The following is a 23667-nucleotide window of genomic DNA, read 5'->3' as shown; positions in this document are numbered from 1 at the left end:
AAGTAGTTCAGGGCAGTGAACATACATAATGCCCCTTCATCCTCCTACAGTATTTTCTTTATAATACCCACCATGTGAAATAGGTTGGGTTGAGAGAGAGGGACTACTAGCCCAAAGTCACCCAGGTGGCTTTCATGCCTAAGGCTGTACCAGATTTTTTTAAATACTTGATCTTTTAAATTTACTAACCTGGTATCGGTGTAGGATGGTTGTGTTATAGTAGTGAAAGTTCCTAATCCACCTCCAGGCACTAAGGGTGTATGAGGGAGAAGAGGAGTTTGTCCAATTAGGCCATTCATAAGTGGAATTCTTGAAAATGCATTTTCCCCTTGGAAGAATAAAGTGGAAAGACAAAATTAATAATTTCCAGTTCAAGACCAATTTGTTGCTAGCAGGAAAACACATCTTAAAATAAAAAGACAGTATTTGGCTATCTTCATTTTTTAGAATGTTTCACATCCATTAGGCTAATAAATCTCTGGTTCATGGTTTCATAGAATTAGGCTAAAGCTTCCGAAGGAACTACTATATCTAAAGCCATTGTATCAAATACAGTTTCAATTATGTTGCAAACAGTTTACAAAGATATATTCAGAGCCTATGTTAACTAATATTATCTTTAATAAAACACTATTTGTGTAGGTAAGGGATATCTATAGTATATGAAAGGAACGTGTAAAAGAACAGTTGTGAGATTGATTTACACGTATGTTTCAAGTAATTTCAATAATGTAATGAAAAAAATAAATGCAAAAATGAATTCAAAGTCCTTACATCACCCCTCAAAAGAGGTCAGAATCCCTTTTTACAAATTATAGTGAGCAGTTAAGGTACATTAAAAATCCTTTAAAAAAACCTCTTTCCCCATATAGCAGTGATGGTGAACCTATGGCACGCATGCCACAGGTGGCACACAGAGCCATTTCTCAGGGCACGCAAGGCGCTACCCTGTCAGCTGGCCAGTGTGCATATGCGTGCTGGCCAGCTGAGTTCACACCTTTTTTAAAGCCATTTTTCTCCCTAGCCGGGCTCCAGAGCCTTTATAGGAGCCCAGGGAGGGCGAAAGAGCCTCCCCTGCCCCCCCAAAAGGCCCACCGGAGGCTTCATGAGCTTCCCTGAAACCTCCTGAGCACAAAAACCGGCCCTATGGGCAAACCGGAAGTTTGGGAACGGACTTCCGGTTTGTTCGGAGGGTCGTTTTGACTGCTCCGGAGGCTTCAGGGAAGCGTCCTGAAGTTCCCTCAAGCCTTCGGAGCACTCAAAACGACCCTCCGAGCAAACCGGAAGTCACTTCTGGTTTGCTCAGAGGTTTGTTTTTACTGCTCTGGAGGCTTCAGGGAAGCGTCCTGAAGGTCCCTCAAGATTTCAGAGTGCTCAAAACGACCCTCTGAGCAAACAGGAAGTCACTTCCGGTTTGCTCGGAGGTTCATTTTGACTGCCCTGGAGGCTTCAGGGGAGCGTCCTGAAGGTCCCTCAAGCCTCCGGAGGACTTCCGGGGGAGCGGGGGAGGCTGTTTTCGCCCTCCCCAGAGTCCTAAAAAGCCTCTGGAGCCTGTAGAGGGCAAAAGAAGCATGCAAAAAATGGAGTGGAGCGCCTGTAGTGCATGCATGCACACTGAGGGGTCATGCATTGCATTATGGGTGCTGCACACCCATACACTACCCCCCTGCGCTCCCCCCACTTATGGCACACGAGCCAAAAAAGGTTCGCCATCGCTGCCATATAGGTTACCCTCTATTTAAGACCACAATAGGGATGGGAACCTCTGTTGCTAAGCAAGGCAGTCATTGAATTATGCTCAATTTTACAACCTTTTTTTGCCATGGTCATTAAGCAAATCACTATGGTCATTAAGTGGTGGTTAAATGAATTTGGCTTCCTCCATTGATTTTGCTTCTAGGAAGCCATCTGGCAAGGCTGCAAATAGTGATCACATAACCCCAAGGTGGTGCCACTGCCAGAAATCTGTGCCAAATGCCCAAATTTTGATCACGTAACTACAAGGACACTGTTGCAAGTGTGAGGACTGGCCCGCGGACACTTTTTGTGGTGAAACTACAGGCTGAAGGAGGGAGAGGGGGACCTTTTAGAAGAGTAAAAACAACTTCCAGCTTGCAATTGTCTGATTCCTCAGGGAAGGAAATGCCTGAGGAGAAGTCCGTCTAGATCTGCTGTTTCCATAGAAACAGCAAGAATTTTGCTGCTGGCAAGATTCTTGTAATATAGGTGGTTAGCAATAAAGTATCTGCTTGGGCCTGTTCATAGAGTTGTTCTGGTTACTGGAACCTGACATTTTTTTCGGCACCACTGTAACTTCAAATGGTCACTAAATGAATATTTTTTTAAAGTTGAGGACTACATCTATGACCATGTACAAGGCACTGGCTATTCTTGAACTGCTCTCAATTGACATATTGTTTATTTAGGATGAAATACTTTAAATTGATAAAAAACAAACCTTGGTTGTGCAAGTGCATTAACTGTGGTGGAGGTGGTGGTGGAGGCTGTGGCAAAGGAGCTGACTGAGTGGCTGCAGGACTCAGTACAGCAGTAAATAAGTCTTCCACATCTTTTCCTCCCAGTTCTATAAAATACAAGGGAGTATTAGAGCAGTAGCAGAGAGATATAGGTGTGGTGCACATATGTACATAATATGAATGTGTGTGAAATAAACTTCTCAGAAAGATATTAAAAATGGATCACATACCTGGAATCTTATATAATTTACCAAGAATTGCACCTGCACAAAGTAAAAGCAATGAATATTACCAATCATCATTCACTGCATTTAGATAATTGCAACACATTAATTTCAAGAACTATTAGCATAAAGATGAACGTATGTGGTAATATGCCAAAACAACAAGCTGGCTTGGAAGACAAGGACGCAATATAACCATTTACCATCTGTGACCATCTTGTCCAATTCTGGGCTCAAGATCCCATCTAACTGTTCTTCACTCAGTGGCCGGGTACTCTGGCTGACGTTCTGCAGAGGCAGCGAGGTGGAAGGATCATCAGAGATAGGCCCAATGTCTAGTCCAGCTGAAGGAAAGAAAAGTATAATTTTGAATAACATTAATTGGCTTAAGTGGTAGGAAAAAAATCCAATAGTGCCTACAACTAAATGTAATAAACAGTATTCATTTTCATTTGAGGAGTTTAAAAAGACAACATTTTCATTTTAGAAAATATTTTGAATATAATGAACAGAAAAGCATCCATACTGATACCAGAAAAAACAAACTCAATTATATATTGTGGGAATTTTTTTATTAGTGAAATACTTAGATTGCAATTACAAACTTTCAGGTTTTCAAATAATGACATATTACTAACTTCTGTCCCCCCACCTGTTTCATAACCATTTTGTCTAATGAATAACACCTGAAACATATCTTTGTCAATGCTCAGTTAACCCAATAAAAGCATCATCTCCATATGGATTTGAATCACAAAGCGTACATCAAAAATCTGGACAACAATAAAACTACTGTAATATTTGAGATATATCAAAAATAGTTAAGGGTATTTTACATTTAAGGGAATTTTTTTTTTCAAATCAATCAATCAACCAATGGACACTATGTTATGGACGCTGTGAAACTATGTCTGAAATACTTGTAAGATTTTAAAAAACTTAGTATCTTTACATATGATTTAGACACAAGTAGTGCATACAGTTTGATGAAGGGTGTTAGGCTACAACTATGGACTATTGTTTATAATAAAACAAAAGTTTATGTTTTTGAACAGGTATGTGTAGAGTTAATTCAAATTACTTACTAGGCTGAGGAATGAATAAACGGTTCACCTCTTTTCCAATTTACAGGTGTTTCAAAAGTCAGACAAGAGGCAGTGGGAACTGTCATGATTACCGGCTTAGAAACTACATTTTGGTGAAAGAAAACTTTTACCCTGATCCCAAGTTTGGCTTACTACATTAATTTACTGTTTAGGGAAAACTTTTGTTCAGCTTGGCCTTTTGTCTAATAAAATTGCTAATTATTTCAAATATCAAACCACATGCTGGCTTAGACTGCTCCTCATTCCAGCTTATTGTGAATCTCATTCGGATTTTTCTCCTATTGCCAACTTGTCCTTCCTTCCCTTTGCAGACTGCTGCTTTATATTAGAATCTTTCTGGCTTCGTTTATTCTGTAACTGACCTAATACTGGTCTCTTCAAGCCTATGTGGCAACTACATGTGTATTTTCTCCCAGTTAATTGACAACCAAAGCAGGCTTCTTTCCGTCAGCATTGGCACCAAGTGGAACTCTCTTTTTTGTTAAACTGCCGAGCCAATGCTGGCAAATTGAAATTCCGTATGGTTCACTGTTTGAAATAATTTGGCTGAATTTTATTCAGTTGCTCTGGCAGATATTTATTTTACTTATTGTATATTTTAAATTTACGTGCTTCCCATTTCACTGTTCAAGGTGATATATGACTAAATTAGTTGATTAACTATTTAACCAATTGCTTCATTTTGACTGTTTTATTAAATATATAAATTGACAATATATTATTAGCTTGTGCTTGATAGATCTGTTTTGTAGCACTTTCTTGACAGATAAGTATTACAAGTAGTGATAGTGGAAATTATTCCTCCATGCAGAAATTGTTTACTAGTTAAGTTAATAGAATTCTGGGGTGTGCAATATAGGTGTGTGTGTGTGTGTGTGTGTGTGTGTTTGTGCGTGTGTAGAAAGAGAGAAAACATGTTTGCCAGTGTTGAAAAAGAAGTATGTGGGAAATAGAGCCTATTGTTCTGTAAGGTTTTACAGAATTGGAAAAAGACATTCTAGCATGTGAAAAAAACATCTCATGAGCTAGGCTTACTCTAGAGACAACCTCTAGGAACTAGGACCACAAAAGGTGTTTTGTAAATAAGTGCAGGGGGTGACAGAATTATAGTAGTAGGAGATGTAATGGGGCGGAGATCATGTGTTCACTTTAGACGCTTCACATAGGTGTGACGGCATGAGTACTAAGCCAATGAGGAAAAGGTGGGAGGTAAATTTGTAATGGCAATAGAGAATATAAGGCAAACATATTGATGATTTATGGTGTGTCCACTGTACCTACGTTTGCATTGGGGCTCCCTCTTTGCAAAGCAGTAAATAAAATTAGTATTGTTCTCTCTTGGAAGTTTTGGCTGGTTTATTTCAAAACTAGACAAAGAATCCCACAACTGCAACATTAATTAGGTAAATACAGATAGTCCTCAATTTACAATCAATTGCTTAGCATCTATTCAAAGTTATGACAGACTCCATCCAAAAGGTACTTATGACCACAAACATCGATGAAGTTTCTCAGTCATCCAAGCAGAGTTGTCTGAAGGTTGTCTAAAGGTTGAATCAATGCAACTGCACTGAATTTTGTTGTTAGCTTGAGAGACAATTCACTGCCCATCCAGGCAGCTTCCTCAGTCAGAACAAGGCAGTTAGGCAAAGAGTCATTGGAATGTACCAATTCATCATTCGTTGAAATGTCTCTCAAACAAACAACAAAAACTCAGTCCAGTTGCAATGCTTCACCCTCCAGACAACTTCAGGCAACCTTCGACAACTCTACCTGGATGATTGAGAATCTTCATCAGCATTTTGCAATGCACTTTGGGGAAGAAACCCCTGAGGCTGTTGTGGTACATTCCAATGACTAACTGCCTTGCCCTGACTGAGGAAGCTGCCTGGACAGGTAGTGAAACGTCTCTTAGTCCAGTTGCAATGATTCAACCTGCAGATAAATTCAGACCACCTTCAGATAATTGCAATCAAATTCCAAAGTTTTCACAATCACCCACCACCTATGGTCCTATGACCTATTTTAGGTGTTCAGCAGCCAGCCTGCATTTATGGCTGTTTGTGATGCTTTGCAATCATGTGACTGTGACATTTCTGCCGAATGCCAGCAGTTATTGACACGTAGCAAAAATGACACATAGCAGGCAAGGAGTTTGTTTAATGACTGAGACGTTCACTTAGCAATCATGGATTCACTTCACCATCATTCTGATTTACTTAACCACCAACATGAAGAAAAAAAGAATGTGAAATTGGGTCAGACACTGTAGGTCCCATTATGGTTGTAAATCAAGGATTATTTATATCCACTTAAATCTAGGAAAGAAAAGGGGTGAGAAAGAAACTCAAGATTACCCTGACATGGTTGTCCTTATATAATTGGGAGCAGAGGGAAACAGGTTTTCAAAATTCTAGTATAACCTGTAACAATGAGGTGTTTTTGTAGTTTGTGCAGCACATGTTTTCCTACCTGGCCTTTCTCAAAGGACTGGCTTTTTATGTCTAAAAGCAAAACACTTACCAGAAACAAAAATCCTGCAGAATTTTAGAGCTCTTACAATACATCCCCCCCCCCCCAATAACTCTTTTCTAAAAATATGAACCTTAGGCGTTATGTCTGGCATTCTTATTTATATCTGCAATAACATTCCAAAGCTGAATTAAAAACCAGAAGGTTCCCCCACCTCCATGCTTTTATATTCATTGATGTAAATAAAAACTCCACTAATCTGAACAGACAAATGCTTGAAGTAAGTTGAAGAGAAATATATTACTTGGTATTGTGAAATGCACACATAGACAATTCTGTAGTTATTCACAATATTCTTTAAATTAAAAAATCAAGTTCTTCTAAGTGCACTATAAATACAGGCGTGTTATACTGCGCAAGACTGCACAAAGGTAGTGAAAAATGAAAGAAAGTGAGGCAACAGAAGAGTTATTACACTATGCATGCATTAAAAAAATCAGCTGAAACCATTAGGAAACAGAACTACTTCTAAACACTGATCATCCACTGAATATTTCCTTACCAAAAGGGGAAGAGGAGTTCTCAACCTGGAAAGTGCATAAATCAAGACCTACAGGATCCAAACCAGATAAAATGGATGATTATAACAAAAAAAGTGAAGCAAGCAAGAAAGAACAAATCAAAAGTATATATAGCTGCATGCTGAAATAGTTCATGGATATGAAAAACACTGGTTATCCCCAGAGTAATAAAGAACAATTAAAAAAACAAAGGACAGATGTATTAAGCAAAGCAAGAGATAATAGCTTTGACTAGCAGAAGCGTATTTAAAAATTATGCATATATACAAATACATGAACAGCCCTGAACTTACAACCCTTTGTTTAGTGACAATGTCACTGAAAAAAGGGAATTATGACTGATCCTCACACTTACAGCAGTTGCAGAAGCTCCATGATCACATGATTAAAATCTGGAGGCTTGGCAATCAGCATGTATTTAGATCAGCTGCAGCATCCTGGGATCAGGGGATCCCCATCTGCAACTTCTTAGTCAGCTTCTAACAACAAAGTCATTGGGGGAAGCTGAATTTGCTCAATGGCAACATGATTTACTTAACAACTATAGCATAAATAGTTGTAAAATCTGGCACAACTCACTTAACAATCACCTTACATAGCAATGGAAATTCTGGTTCTAATTGTGGTCCTAAGGCCCAGGACTACTCATATACATTGAGGGGCTCACAAGGCAGAAATATGAAAGTTCAAAAGCAAAATGTTTTGCATTTTGCCATCTTGGGAGCCATAACATGAATCAAAAAAGAGCGTTTCAAATGCAAGTAACCAGAAATCATGAACAACATAAAGATCATTTTTTTCAATCATACCTGAATGATCCCCAGGTTTCACTAAATCATCTGAGAGAATTCCAAGGATGTCATCCTCAGTGTTCAGCACAAGGGCAGCTAATGGGTCATCCAGAGTACCTTTAGAAAACAGACAGCTCATAATAAAGATGCCATCAGGAGTGACAACATTCAAATCTCAGTAAACAAACATTTCAGCTACCCAGGGTAGTAGATCATCTCCATCTCTGAACGAAGGAACTCCAAAAAGTTAACTAGACATTAAACAGGTAACTTTTACTAAAAGGCTCTTCTAACAAGGCCTCTTCTGATTTGTGCCCATGCCCGCCACATACAAAAATATTTTCAGATTCATATACCTTGTGCACCAGTTTTTGAGGGAGTGGAAGTGGAAGTCGAACTCAAAAGTGGATCTGAAGATGGGTCTAAGAAGTTGGTGTTCAGTCTTGCTTTGCAGGAAATGTTGAGGCTTTTATCACAAAAATTATCCAAGCGTGGCTTACTTTGCCTGCTAGTATCCAAAAGTTCCTTTCCAAAGAAGGCTTCCTAGAATTAAAACAAAGAACAAAACAACAATTAAAACAATTTAATTAAAATGTTTTTATAAGCCACAGGATTCCTATATTTGAATCTGAATTTAAACTGAAAGAGATTTAAATACTTATTGGTTAATATTATAGTTAATAAATGTGACTGCTCTTGTTATAAAATGCACTCATATTTAATCCAATTATGATTCTTTGTGTAAAATTGCTGATGTTGTTCACTTCTGATTTAAAAGCATTCAAAATGTTTAATTGTATGTGATTTGTTCCTCTATCCTTTTCTGCTCTGTGTAGTGGGGTAACACCAACTCTCCAGAAAGGTATTTATCAGACAGGTTCCTCTATGAAGTTCCCTCTATTCATGTATCATAAAATCCAAGCAATTAATTTACTATCTTTAAATACTATATAAGTAAAATTTAAATAACCTTATTGCCTCTTGGCTAATTCAGCAACATGAACAAAAGTGTGTTCATTCTAAAAACAGAACATTCTTTCAACTAATTCAACTATAATTATTTATATACTATATTAATATGTCTATATTAATGTATTCAAAATAATGTATTAATATTAATATATTAAAATAAATACTTTGCTTTTCAGAAATACAATAAAATATTAGTAGAACTAGGAAATTAACACTAATGTTAATGGATTACAAATTATAAAGCAATTTCTTAAATTACAAAAAGGTTAATTACTACATGCAAATAATGATCTTATGGAAAATATTTTGCATGGGAGAGTACCTGCAAATATGCTGGAAAAATTTCCTCAAGCTTATTTTTCTTTTTCCTATAACGTTTTTTCATTTTTTCCATATTTTCAGAAACAGACATAGTTTCATCAACAAGTGTATCAGGCAGTTGTTCACTCCAACCTAGAAATATCAAACATGTACAATGTTACAATCCTATTTCACTCTAGACTACAGCTAAGTACAGAAAGAGGGCATTGATTAGTTCTTTTCCCAATTTAAAAACAGCAAAAGTTGAAATTGAAAATCTGATAAAAGTGATATAAAGGTAACATGTGGCATTGCTATGCAAGACTCTTAAAACTTGGCATCACAATCTAAATGAAGTGTCTGTAACGTCACCTAAAATCTCCATGGAAGGACCTATTTTCTATGCCAAAGATGGCAAACCTATGGCACGTATGCTGGAAGTGGCACGCCAGTCATCGCCCGTTGCTCTTCAGGGTTCCAGCGCGCAGCTGGTCATCGGATGCGCAGGAGCACCGGAAACCAGAAGCTCAGTTTCCTGGAACTGCTCTTCCAGTTTTCAGCGCTCCTGCGCATGCACGCCAGGGAGCTGGTCTTCCTGTTTCTGGTGCTGTCCCATGTGTGCACGCTCTCCTGTTTCGGCATTCAATGCCAAAAAGGTTTGCCAACACTGCTCTACGCCATGGCTTTCAGACTGCCAGTTCAAAAGGTGCAGAGCTTTTTAGAAAGATACCTAACATACAATACTGAGATATTTTAGGTATTATAATATAGATATTTTGGGTATATAATACCTATTGTATAGGATGGTCTTCATTTGCCATTAGCTCTCTTTAGAATTTCAGCTATTGGTGTAATGGCTAAAGGATCAAGCTAGATCTGGAAGACTGCAAATTCTAGTCTTGCCTTAGTTACAAAGCCAGCTGGGTGGCCACGGGCCAGTCACTTTTTCTCAGTCCTAGGAAGGAGGCAATGGCAAACCATTTCTGAACAATCTTGCCAAGAAAACTGTAGGAACCTATCCAGGCAGTCACCAAGATTCGAGATTACTCAAAGACCTCCCTAATACTTGTTTCTAGTGGATTACTTTTGTTCTGCTTTTCCCCTGTTCATTATCTGTTTTTACATTGCCACAAACAATTTGCTTTCAATTCACATTTCAATAAGCTTTACTAAATTATGCATCTTTTCATAATACACCAGCTTTGCATAAATGAACTGCCATAAGGATGCTTTTTATTAGAAAGAATGTTTCTAGTAAGAATGGTTAACAAAGCTGTAGAACTATACTTTTATGTTCAGAGTAAATGTGACAGAATTTAATTCAAACTGGGAAATTGTCTCAAATTATAACACATGAATGTATACAAGGATGCAATCATGTAATGTCTTCAGGAATGACAATGAATAAAGCTGTTGGGGGGGGGAACCCAAGGTTAAAAAGAGTAACTGATTAATTAAAATACAATTATCCTATATAGCAGGACATGGCAGTGACACAGAACTATGAGAATAAATGCTAGATGCCTACTTTCATCTCTGCTGAGTATTTGCTCAGATACAGAACCAGAAGAATCTTTTCTAGAGAGAGATCTTCTCATTTTTCCTTGTCCTGTACGACTCCGCTGCCGTACCATGAATCCACCAATGCCTATAAAAATTATGTTCACAGTATTTATTAAGCAAATTTAGATAGTCACTCAACTCACACGGGTGACTGTGTTTTTAGATTATTACATTATAATTAAGTTATTTAAATAAAGATAAACATCTTGGAGTGTAGACATTTTGTAGTCATTTCTATATAATACATAATGTCATTCAAATATAATAATAAGCTATTAAAGGTAATTCTAGACATTAAATATATTTAATTTTTGTAGTTACTTTATTTCCATGCACAAACACACACCTCCTTTCCTTTTACCAGCACCACCACACCCAGCTGTCTCTCACCACAGCTTTTATAGCGAATCTTGCTGTGCTTAAAGAGGCAGGACAACAGCAGCACAGGTGCTGACCTTTTTCTAGGCAGCCTGCCCTTCTACAAAGACACACTAAGAATTATTTCCTAGGTCAAGATAATAGGGAATCAAAAAAAGTTGAGTATCTATAATTTCTTCTTGGTGATATAGCTCCCTTCTATAAGAATTCAATATAATGCATAAGAAATCCAAAAGTTGCCCATATTAATCCAATGATGACCTGTACATCAATAGAAATATCAGCTGAATAAACCTTCCCAAGTTGGTGGAGACAGCCGCCATGCATTGGTCAACACTGCCAGTAACCAACAGGACTGAGTCTACCAAATTAACGGCATAGCCTCTGAGGAGTGTCCTCCCGCTTTTTTAGACTCAGTTCGATTGGGACTGGCTGTGCTAGTTGCTCTCTCCTCAACTTAATTTCACAGAAAAAATATAGAAATTGGCTATTTTCAAATTTAGTTTTTCTCCTAGTCTTCCCTGCCTTTAATTGGTCCTACAAGACAGGGGAACCTAGTTCTGCGGCGCTAGTACCCCATCGGGGGCTTACAGCTCTTTGCCCTTCCAAGGAAGAAGCTGAGCCACGAGGCAGCTCCGTGACTTCCATTGTTCAGGTCCACTGCTGAGGTTTCTCCGGCTGAGCCCTTGCCTAAAGCTCCCAGGCCTGTCAGAAGCCTGCTACAGGCAGCCCGACAGAGGATGGTAGGGCCTCCCAAGCGCACCCCAGGAAGGCCAAGGGAAAGACCAAATATGTGGAACCCCACCCTTTCCAACCTCAGAGGCCTGTTGAGGTTAGCCCTCCTGCGGAGTTGTCCTCTGATTCAGAGGATGAACTGTCCCCTGTGGCCTCCATCTTACAGCCTGAGGAGGCCAGGGGCTCAGATGGGCAGGTTTACAGTGGGGAGGAATCTGACGATGACAGAAGTCTCACTCCTGATGGAGAACCTCTATCCCTTGGGCACCACTCCTTTTAGGCCACTTTCTTACACACCAGATGTGGCCACGATCATTTCCGATGCCATTGTATGTGGCATAGCAGCGGGCCTCAGGCACAGGTCTTCTTGTTCACATTCCACCCCACGAAGGTCTTCTTCTTCCAGCTCCAGACGTAGAGACGGTGACCTTTTGGCTTCCACATCACACGAGTTACCTGGCACCTCCAGCCAGTCATCTGTCTTCGGAGAAGAGGAATGTCCCTCCAGAGATTCGGACCTTTCTGAAGACGAGGGCCTCCCCCCAGACCCACCTACAGTTGTTGGCCTCTTTAAACCAGCTATTTTTCACTCTCTTCTATTTAAGGCAAAGAAGATCGCAGGCATCCCGACTCTCTAAGGCACTTGAGGTACCCTCCATTGACCTACTGGTGGTGAGTTTATCATCCCCTAATGCGGCATCGGCAGCTCCCGAGGAGACCTTGCGCCCTGAAGACAAGCGGTTTGAGCAGACGCTCGTTAAGGGGCATCAGGCCGCTGCATGGGCCATTCGAGCGGTAACATCGACCTCTTTCTTTAGCCGTTCTGCTCTCCTGTGGCTCAGACAACTCCAGGCAAGGATTTCCCCTAGGGATTCTAGATCTCGCAGGGATATCAACAAGATAAAAGCAGCCCTAAAATACACCGCCGACACATCACTTCCAAATCCATAGCGTTCTCTGTCACATTCCGTCAGCTCCTCTGGCTTAAACAATGGCAGGCTGAGGTCTGGGCAAAATGGAGGCTCGCCTCTTCAGTCTATTCCTCCAATCTTTTTTTTGGTCCATTTCTAGAGCCCCTCTTAGTGGAATCTGAAGACAAACGGAAGGTTCTCCAGACTGCCACCAAAAAACAGGATAATCTTAACCAATCCTGCTATCGTAGGCAGCCCTTTCAAGGGCAGGACGGGGGTTTCTCCAACTCCCGTCCACAATGTCAGGCCCTCCCAGACAGGGACCCTCCTTCTCCAATAGAACTGGAAGAAACAATCAACGTTTCCCTCCCAGGAAGTCCTTCAGGGACAATTCCAATTGATCATTTAAGAGACAGAAGTGACTGCCTGGAGTCCCTCCCAATCGAGGGACGCGTAGCAGCCTTCGCGGATCATTGGGATGACGTGTGACACGTGTGTCAGGTCCACCATCAGATTCAGCCTAGCCTTGGACTTGCGCTCCAGCCCTCCGAACCACTTTGTCATGTGCCCCATTTCAAGGGATCCTCACAAGAGGCTCCTGGTGGAGCAGGCCATCCATCACCTGCTCCATATCCGGGCCACTCAGCCTGTGCCTCTGGGCTAGGCAGGGCAGGGGTTCTACTCTCGTCTCTTTATCGTGCCAAAGTCTTCGGGGGGCTGGAGGGCAATCCTTGATCTCAAATTCCTCAACAGATTCATCAGATACAGGAGATTCAAAATGCACTCTCTCCTATCCATTCTTGAGAGTGTCCGCAAGAACGATTTCCTCACCTCAGTGGGCTTACCTCCATGTACCCATTCTCAAACAACACAGGTGGTTCCTAGGTTCGTTTACGCAGGCAATCACTTCCAGAATCGGGCTCTCCCCTTCGGGCTGTCTTCAGCCCCAAGGGTTTTCATCAAACTACTGGTAGTGGTTGCTGCCCACCTCCAAGCCAGACCCATAAGGATATTGTGCTACCTGGATGACATCCTCTTGCTGTCCAGGTCACACAATCAGGCTCTTCAGGACCTCCAGACCACCATCCAAGTCCTTCAGGATCAGGGCTTCTCCATAAACCGAGACAAGAGCCACTTACTTCCCACCTCCCAGTTGGTCCATCTGGGAGCCCTGAGATTCTGTTCAGGGCAGGGTCTTCCTGTCGGCAACTCAGCCTCAAAGATCTGGCCAATGAGGTGCAGAGAAAACAACAGGTTACACTGATTCTACTGTCCCAGTTACTAGTACTACTTCACAGCCGCTGCCTCCAGTGGTTTCTATTGCCATACCAGAAGACCAACAGCAGTTGCTCCTCAGTGAATGTCAGGTTGACACCAGAGGTCATCCTCTCCCTAGACTGATAGGTTTCCCCGGCCATCTCCCAGGGGTCCCTCTTCAGAGAGCCCCCTCGTCTCATAGTCACGACAGACGCCAGTCTCACCGGATGGGGTGCTTACCTGGACTCTCTGATAGCCCAAGGTCTGTGGTCCAACTCCGACCTTGCCCACAGCATGAACTGGATGGGGTTGAGGGCAATTCAGCTGGCCCTTCTCCACTTCCAATCATCAGTATGCAACTCCCACGTACTGATTCTCACAGACAACATGACGGCCAAGGCGCATGTCAACCTCCAAGGGGGGATGCGAGCTGTCTCGCTAATGGACTTGGCCTTTCGCCTGGGAACCTGGGCGGAAGCCAACATTCTCTCTGTGTGCTCCGAACACATTTCAAGCACCGACAATGTCCAGACAGACTAGTTGAGTTGCACAACAATCAATCCTGCAGAATGAAACCTGAACCACTGAGGCCCTTTTCGTCTCTCTCCATCCCATCAAGAAAGGGCTTAAGGCTTCTTCTTCAATGATAGGGCGGTGGATCAGATCCACCATATCAAGGGCTTACCTAGTTCACCATCTCACTCCATCACCCAACATCACAGCACACTCAACACGCAGTGTGGCAATTTCAGCGGCTTAGATGACACAAGCCTCGGTGGTGGAAATCTGCAGGGCGGCCACTTGGACCGCTTCCCTTTATCCGCCACTACAAGACACATTGGCTGATGCGGCCTTCGGAAGGTGGGTTTTTCAACAGGTCCTCCCCTCTTCAGTCTCCTAGGCCGTCACATTCCCACCCGGAACAAGCCAGGCTTTGGTATGTCCCATGCATGGCTGTTGTCTCCAACAACTTGGGAGACTGGGCGTTGGTTTCTTACCTGATATGCCCCTTCTCTGGGCAGGTGGAGACAGCAGCCATCCCCACCCTATTATTCGTGTGGGCCTAGGTCACAGAGGGGCATTGGAGGAACAACCACACGAGAGCATTCAGTTAGAGCACAGCAGTCTACTTATCTCCTTCGTCAAGAAAGCGGGAGGACACTCCTCAGAGGCTATGACGTTAATTTGGTAGACTCAGTCTTATTGGTTACTGGCAGTGTTAACCCATACATGGCTGCTGTTTCCACCTGCCCAGAGAAGGGGCCATTCTCTCTTGAACATCAAAATTTGAGATGGTCAAACTGTGCTAAGTTTATATCTCTTTTACATGGAACCTATGAGGATTTATTTAATAATAATAAAGAAAAGTTATCCTGTTGTTTGGTAACTTCGGCATATACATCTTGATAATCAGGCAGTACAGGTAGTTCTTGACTGACGACCACAACTGAGCCCAAAATTTCCATACTAAGCCAGGCAACAGCCAAGTGAGTAGTGCCTCATTTTATGACTTTTGTTGTCACAGTTGTTAAGTGAATCTGACTTCCCCCATTGATTTTCTTGTCAAAAACCAACTGAGTAGGTTACAAATGGTGAACACATGACTCTGAATAGGTAACAAATGATGGTCACATGACCTGTTGCCAAGGGCCTGAAGTTTGATCCTGTGACCATGGGGATGTTGCAACAATCATTAAGTGTGAACGCTGATCATAAATCCTTCTTTCAGTGCTGTTGTAACTTTGAACAGTCGCTAAACAAACAATTTTAAGTCAAGGACTACTGTATTTGAAAATGAAAACTTCCACTGTATGAAATTGCAGAACACAACAAATCAGGTAATTCTCAACAACATTTAATACACCTCATTTTTAAATAAAATATTATGTATGTATATATAATCAATAAATATAAACCTAATAAATATGAAAACATTTGGAGTATGTACTCTACCAGGTCTATATGGCTTTCTCTTTCTTTTTTTGATCCCTTCAGTTGCTTCCATTTCCTTAGGATCATCATCTATAGGTTCTCGTTCAGGACTTGTATCTGATTTTCCTTCACAATCCATAAGGTCTCCTTCTGAATTAAAACAAGTTAAAAAGTGGAGAAGAAAAAGACTGAAATTATTTATACACTTTTACTTAACCACTCACATAAAAGACTCTTCAGTTACCTAAGAACCTTTTGAAAATAATCATAACAAAATCCCATTAAAATTGATTAACACAAAGAAACCCCTACCCAGTCACCAGGATTATTAAAAGGTAGAAAAAATTAAATACTGTTATGGAGCAGGTCTACAAATAGTAAAAAAGAGGGAACCATATCACAGGGACATAAGTAAAAAAGTTTTATTTTATATTCCATTTTCTATTTGTGAGGCATCATGGTGTAACAGTTAAGATACTGGACTGTGACCTGGGAAACTCAGGATTGAGTCCACTTTTAATTATAGAAGCTCGCTAAGTTATTTAAGGCCAGTAACTTTCTCTCACCAAAACCTACCTCACAGGATTGTCACTGTAGGGAGAAATAAGAGAGGGAGCAGTGTCACCTTGAGCTCCTGTACAAAAGTTGGCATATATAAATATTACCACCCCATTATATCCCAGAAAGCCTTCAGAGATCATAACGGATTAAATTAAAGTAAATTCAATTCAAGGCCAAACTCACGTTCAAATTAATTAAGGCTTTAAAGTCCCCAAACAGCACTGTTAATTGGCCCAGGATAATAACTAACACAGCGCTTTAAGTATTGGCTTGGCTTTTTCTCAAATACATATATCAGATTTTAATTTTGCTGCTTCATCTAAACCCAGTGAAATTTCCATTCAGTATTTAAAGACAGCTTCATATAAAACGTGCTCCAATAAAGTATGAAAACTTATTTATTAAAGAAAACTGAAGCCAACTTTCTGAAGAAGCTTCGGAATGAACTTAGCTGAGGCAGCTGATAAACAGAGGCTGCTAAGACACAATTGGGCATTGTAATATAATGGTTTTATAGATATTAATAGGTATTTAAAATATTTAGGCATTAGATCAATGAATGACAAACTAACAATTCCTATATTAATGACTCCATTGCCCTGCTGCGCCAAGTTGATCTTCATCTCTCACACTGAGGAAGTGCAACCAAACTGGCCATAAGCAAGGCAGATTTATTGATTTAGGAAATTTATATAGCCGCCTATTCGCTCCCAACTGTAGGTGCCTTTTGTTGTTGTTGTTGTTAGTTGTGAAGTCATGTCCGACCCATTGGAACCCCATGGACAATGTTCCTCCAGGCCTTCCTGTTCCCATCATCCTCTGGAGTCCATTTAAGCTCATGCCAACTGCTTCGGTGACTCCATCCAGCCACCTCATTCTCTGTTGTCCCTTTCTTCTCTTGCCCTCCATCTTTCCCAGCATCAGGCTCTTCTCCACTGAGTCCTTCCTTCTCGTTAGGTGGCCAAAGTATTTGAGTTTCACCTTCAGGATCTGACCTTCTAAAGAGCAGTCAGGGTTGATCTCCTCTAGGACTGATCAGACTCGCAGGAGTCTTCTCCAGCACCAGAGTTCAAAGGCCTCCATTCTTTGGTGCTCAGTCTTTCTTATGGTCCAACCTTCACAGCCATCCATTGCAACTGGGAAAATCACAGCCTTGACTATATGCACTTTTGTTGGTAGGATGATGTCTCTGCTTTTTAGTATGCTGTCTAGATTTGCCATCGCTTTTTTCCTCAGGAACAAGCGTCTTTTAATTTCTTGGCTGCAGTCCCTATCTGCAGTGATCTTGGAGACCAGGAAAATAAAATCAGTCACTACCTCCATTTCTCCCGCATCTATTTGCCAGGAATTGAGAGGGCCGGATGCCACGATCTTAGTTTTCTTAATGTTGAGTTTCAAGCCAACTTTTGCAATTTTTTTCTTCACCCACATCAAGAGGCTCTTTAGTTCCTCTTCCCTTTCTGCCATTAGAGTGGTATCATCTACACATCTGCGGTTGTTGATATTTCTCTTGGGAATCTTAATTCCAACTTGTGATTTATCTAGCCCTGCCTTTCTCATGATGGGCTCTGCACATAAGTTAAATAGGCAGGATGACAGTATGCAGCCTTGCCAGACTCCTTTCCCAATTTTGAACCAATCAGTGGTTCCATGTCCAGTTCTCATTGTTGCTTCTTGACCTGCATATAGGTTTCTCAAGAGACAAATAAGAGGTCTGGTACTCCCATCTCTTTAAGAACTTGTCACAATCCGTTGTGATGCACACAATCAAAGGCTTCAACATAGTCAATGAAGCAGAAGTAGATGTTTTTCTGGAACTCCTAGCTTTCTCCATGATCCAGCGTGATAATGGAGGTGTCTTACAAACATTAAAAACACAATCTAGAACGTGTTTTTTTTAAATAACCCCTATTCACCCACTCCTGGCAATAGCAACTACTAAATAAGCCATTTGATGAGCTCAACCACACTCTGGGTTCTCCAGGCCCACTGGCAAAACCATGCCTTCAGGACTTTCTGAAAGTCTGTCAGAGTGGGGGCCAGTCTAATTTCTGCAGAGATGAGGTTCCAAAGGAAGGGAGCCACCACAGAGAAGATTCTTCTGGGTCCCACCAGATGTACCTCCTTATGGGGCGGGACCTGCAACTTTCCTCGTCTCCCTGCTCTAGTGGGTAGGTGGATGTGACCAGCAAGGGACAGTCAATCATATGCCAAGCTTTCTTCCCAAGGATGCCTCATGCCATTGCCCATAGCGCGTTCCATTCTTACGATGTTTCAAATGACTTCTGAAACTTTGCCATCATTGTCTAAATCATGTGCCTCGTTCTTGTAACGCTTCAGAAAGCCTTCAGAAAGCGTCTGGAGACATCTGAAGTATAGCAAAAATGGGCATGCACACTATGCATGATCGGCAGTTGGCATAGGCCGAGGCCAAGGACATCTTGTCAGCAGTGGGAAGAAGATAGCAAAGGTCAGATAGGCACGGAAGGGTCTGCAGAATGCAGTGTAGCTGCAGCTTTGCACTGGGCTGGCCAAGGCGTAGGCTTGAGTTGCCACTCCTCACTCTGGTTGATGGCATCAGAACTAAAGTAATGGGGAAGATGGCACTTGGCTGAGACCTCTTGGACTTCTAATTCAGTCTCAGTGCTGCTCAGTTCAAACCTTTATTGTCAGAGTACAACATGTGTACAATGACATTGGCTGAGCCTCCCTTCAAGCCCCCTCAACACAACATAATTCACAGTGAAAGACAAAAATATTCCTAGCCTGGTGAATCTACTATCCTTTTGCACCATGTGAACTTATTGCACGTCACGCCAGCCCTGCAAGTCAATCGTATTATGTTGTTGTAGAGTTATTTTTCATTCAGGAGTCTGACAGCCCTTGGATAAAAACTGTTCTACAGCCTGTTTGTGTGGCTGCCTATGCTTCTATCTCTCCTTCCAGATGATAGGAGGGTAAAGAAGGGCTGACCAAGGTGTCAGTCATCCCTGAGGATTTTCCTCACTCTTCTAAGGCTGCGAGCCCCAGCGAGGTCATCTAGTTGTATCAGCGGACAGCCCACAATGTTTTGTACTGTCACCACCCTCTGTATGTTTTTCTATCTGTGGCTATCAAGCCAGCATACTACACCATAATGCAATGAGTGAAGATGCTTTTTATTGTGGACCGGTAAAAGGAGGTCATCACTTCATTTTTTCAAAGGATCCTAAGGAAGTGGAGTCTCTTTTGGGCCTTTGTTGTTGCCACGGAGTGCCACTGTGTAGAGCACCAAAAGGGTAGAGATGGATATAGGTGGGAGGGAGTTGAAGTGGTAGGTGCCTCTGCTGTTGTGTGGATGGGCCACCAAGCACCCGAATTTTGATCACATGAGTATGAAGTTGTTGCATTGCCTGTAACTTCAAAGACTGTGTGTAAACTACAAGTGATTCAGCACCACCATAACTCTGAATTGTCACTGAATGAGTGGTTATTAAGGAAGGACTACATATATTTAACATTCAATGTCTCCTATCATAATATTTATTAATGTATTACACGGGGGGTTATTCCTCATTAACTACCATAAGACTTGCAAAACTTCAGTGGATCTTATGTCTCTTTCTATTATATGATGTCATCACTTTAAAATTCTGAACTAAAGGTTTCTACAGTAAGAAGATTGGAAATCCAAAAAGAGTAAGAAGAATGTTAGAAATAAAGTTGTTATAAACCAATAATCAGCATGCTTATTTTAGGATATGACATTCAATCAACCATTTTTCTGATTCAGATTTATGGTATCATTAATAATTTGCATACACTTAACACACCATTATACACTTGTAGACAAAAGTTCATTAAATAATATATGATAGTATATCAAAAACATTCTTTGCTGTGTATTATTGGTCAACTCATATATTTCAACAAAGAATAGCAAACACCAAAGTATAAAATTGATCCACTGATATTATGAGTTTTAAATACTTTATATTTTTCAATGCATACAATGTCATAAGTAGCTATCATGAAAAACTGGAACTTCCAACTTCCTGCTGTCTTTCCTGTTAACTCTGCTTCTGGCAAACCAGCAAAAAATATCAAAAATTGCAGTAATGTGATTATGGCTCACTGTGATGTCATAACTGCAAGCCGGGCATCCAGATCACAATCACCATTAGGGACACTGCAACAGCCAGAATTCCAAGGACCCATCTACCGGTAAGTACCCCAAATTTAGGGCTGTTGCAATTTGGAATGATTGTTAAATGAGTGGTCGTAATCCAAAGATTACCTATATTCAGGCAAATAAAAACTATACAGTGACACTCACTCACTCAGATCCGCTACCAATATAAGCACCATTTTGATCAAGTATATAGCCTAAGTAAATACTCTTTCTCTTCCTTTCCTCTCTTGGGCATTTGCTCATTTGTCACTGATTTTTGGAGGCAGCAACAAATCTTGAACTTTTCCCAGGTCAACTAATATAATTTTAAATCTAGCTATCATTCCTGTAACAATTCCTTCTGTTTTGTGCTTTGGATTTGTTCTGTGAATTCCTTCTTCTTCCAGAGTGCACCAAGGGACCTTCAATTTAACCAATAGTTCAATAAAATGGGAAGAGAACATATAATAATCACCTCTACTGTCATCCACCTCACCATCTCTTGAATGTTCTGATTGGACATCAGGTGGTGTTTGAAGTACAGCGACACTATTCTGATTTATAATCTTCAACTTCAGCTTTGGCTTTGCCCTTTTCCTTCTTGGTACAATAGCACTGAGGCTCTGTAACTGAGACATCCCTGTTTCGGTCAAACAGACACCATCCTGAGTGTACGTCTTCGGTGGGTCTATAAAATTGGCATGAACCACAACAGGAATTTACACTTTTAATAATTTTGTTTATAAGCACAACTTCTGGATTTTTAAAATATACCATATCAAAATATACCATTAGTATACCATGGAAGACTATCTGTTCTGTTCTGTTCTGTTCTGTTCTGTTCTAATCTATCTATCTATCTATCTATCTATCTATCTATCTATCTATCTATCTATCTATCTATCAATCATCTATCATCTATCTATCCATCCATCCATCCATCCACCCACCCACCCACCCACCCATCCATAAATGGCTCTGTGTGTGTGTGTGTTCCAGCATCTCTGGAATGCAATTTCAATCAAACTTGGTACACAGATGACTTACTCTCTGGAAACAAATATTGTGGGGGTTAAGACACCCCTAAAACCCCTCGAGTGTGTGTTCTATTACAATACAGCCTGTTGTGCCTTAAAATGGCTTCTACTGTACAGCACAGTAAAGTTGCCACAGTAAAGTTGCCATGTCACAGTACTCCACAAGGAGGTTCCCTCTGGTAAGGGGGAAAATCCAACATTAGAAATTACTTTTGGTCCAGACATTTCCCCCCTATATTTCCCCCCGGGTTATCAACTAGTATTAGACAAAGAGAGAACACAGCATAATTATTTTAAAGGAAAACCAACATTATAATTATATTATAATTATAATATTTTATGAAGAGTCTACTCCATATATTATTCAACTCAACATATGTAAGTGAAGAGATACACAGAGAATAATAAGTTCCACTATAAATAGATTGGGGAAAGATAAAGACTGAATAAATTACCCCAATTTTTGTCAAATTATACATCTGCCTTTCAAAGACCATATTTAAAAGGGTAAGCAGAGAAAGGGCTGCCTTCATCTTTATGAGTAAAATCTTTTGCTCACTTAAACAATTTAATTTCCATTAAGGAGGACTTGAACATTTATTCATTAAAGGAATCAGCTGAGTTTAAAAATGAATAAGGGAATAGCTAACAAAAACCAGCTATTAAAATCAATTATATTGATTATATAATTTTAAGGCATAATTCTGGCTTCAACAGTGAATTATTAGTAGAATTGAAGTTAGATGGAGAGAATGAAGAATTTTAATGATTACCAAGCTCCTTTGCTTTTAATGGAATTTGGGCTGCAATGGATGATTCACAAAATTCAAAGGAAGGCACTAGAAAAAGGAAAAATAAACAATGAAAATTATCATTTAATTAAATGTTATGAAGTCCTCAAAATCATTATTTTGATACTGAAATCTTCATTAATCTGTAGTTTTCACATGTCTGTTACTCCAAACAATTAATTTTTTTAGTTTATTTTTATTAAAATTTTCACATAATTTCTTTTCTAATAACATATCTTTAAGATAATTGACAACCTAAAGGAACAACAGAATTTTAATGTCATTTTCTATTACTGAACATACAGCACTAAGAAAATATCTGAACAAAAGACAACACTGTCTCTTTTGTTAACGCAACATCTGTCAGAGAGAAGCTTTACAATAAATCCTACTGTGCTGTTATTAGATAAACAGGAGGTGAATTTACCATTTGCTGATGGCATATATGGTCTACACATGGTGCAGTCAAAACCATTATCTGCTGTGTTTTCCACTTCTTCTTCTGTGTTTAAATTTTGACAGACAGTGTGCATCCATCTGAAAGTTAAAGAATAGATGGCAAAGGAATTGATTGAAACGCATGCAATATTATCATGCAATATAAATATTGTCCTCACAGAGAAATAAGTTCCTGAAAAACCCAGATGATGTTTAATAAAATTAGTTTTATTAAAATTTCCTTTTGGGCCAGTTGGTTGAGCTAGGGATTGCTATATAATTCCAGCATTCTCAAATATGTTTCAAAATGTATTTGAAACAATCTGTTTTGATAAACAAACTTCTTTAGTTCAGGATCCAATGGTGGATGATTGATATCAGGAAGCTTTTTGAAACTTAATCTGAAGGAGCCAGTACAGCTCCATTTTTGAGATCTAGTAGATGCAGTGACATCCAGGATGGCTTTGATAACAAGGTCCCTGGGATTGGAATGAGGTCATTTAGTTCCATTTCTTGTCTACATTGGTAAGTTAGGAAGATTATGAAGAAATGTTGGACATAAAAAAAAATAAATCCAAGAGGGTCTTGCTAACTTTAACAATTATTTTCTGAGTTACGGAAATATTTTAAATTAATGTGATTTTTTTATGTTCAAGGGATTGCTGTTTAATTCCATACTATACTGTACCACTGGAAGATCTGAAGGATCAGGTTAATGACACATCATGAAGAAATCTATTTGTGTGACTGTGAAGAATCAATCAATAATTAAGGGTTACTTAAAAGAATATTGTTCAAAATTTCTTCAGGTTACAAAAGAATTTGAGAAATATCCTCCTGTCAATGCTATATAATGTTAATAATATGACTGAGAAAGAAAACACTTTGAAAAAAAACTATAAAAACTATGTTATAGATTAGGTACCAGAAACTAATTTGAAGAATTATTTTGATTTAAAAAATCAAAATTCATCCCACAAATATAAGGGAA

The 23667-nt window shown here is 40.1% G+C and overlaps 1 protein-coding gene across 9 annotated transcripts in view; it reads right to left on the bottom strand.

Annotated features, from left to right (window-relative positions):
- Positions 1–23667, bottom strand: part of KMT2C (lysine methyltransferase 2C) — a 185063-nt gene that overhangs the window by 40741 nt on the left and 120655 nt on the right. For 6 of the 9 annotated variants that reach the window (XM_081970156.1, XM_081970160.1, XM_081970159.1 and 3 more), the window contains exons 20-32: positions 22666–22775; positions 22221–22286; positions 20886–21098; positions 15721–15849; positions 10452–10571; positions 8946–9076; positions 8008–8194; positions 7670–7768; positions 6842–6889; positions 2905–3045; positions 2708–2740; positions 2459–2584; positions 190–328 (exon numbers count right to left, since the gene is read on the bottom strand). In XM_081970156.1, coding sequence (XP_081826282.1) covers positions 190–328; positions 2459–2584; positions 2708–2740; positions 2905–3045; positions 6842–6889; positions 7670–7768; positions 8008–8194; positions 8946–9076; positions 10452–10571; positions 15721–15849; positions 20886–21098; positions 22221–22286; positions 22666–22775 — 1542 coding nt within the window. The remainder of the gene's footprint in view (positions 1–189; positions 329–2458; positions 2585–2707; positions 2741–2904; positions 3046–6841; positions 6890–7669; positions 7769–8007; positions 8195–8945; positions 9077–10451; positions 10572–15720; positions 15850–20885; positions 21099–22220; positions 22287–22665; positions 22776–23667) is intronic. The other 3 variants (XM_081970158.1, XM_081970164.1, XM_081970161.1) reach the window with 2 other exon arrangements.

Source organism: Natrix helvetica (genome assembly GCF_964273705.1).
Source record: "Natrix helvetica genome assembly, chromosome: Z".
Lineage (NCBI taxonomy): Eukaryota > Metazoa > Chordata > Lepidosauria > Squamata > Natricidae > Natrix > Natrix helvetica.
Note: the sequence above shows the minus strand (reverse complement) of the source record. Positions and strands in the feature narration are given on the sequence as shown.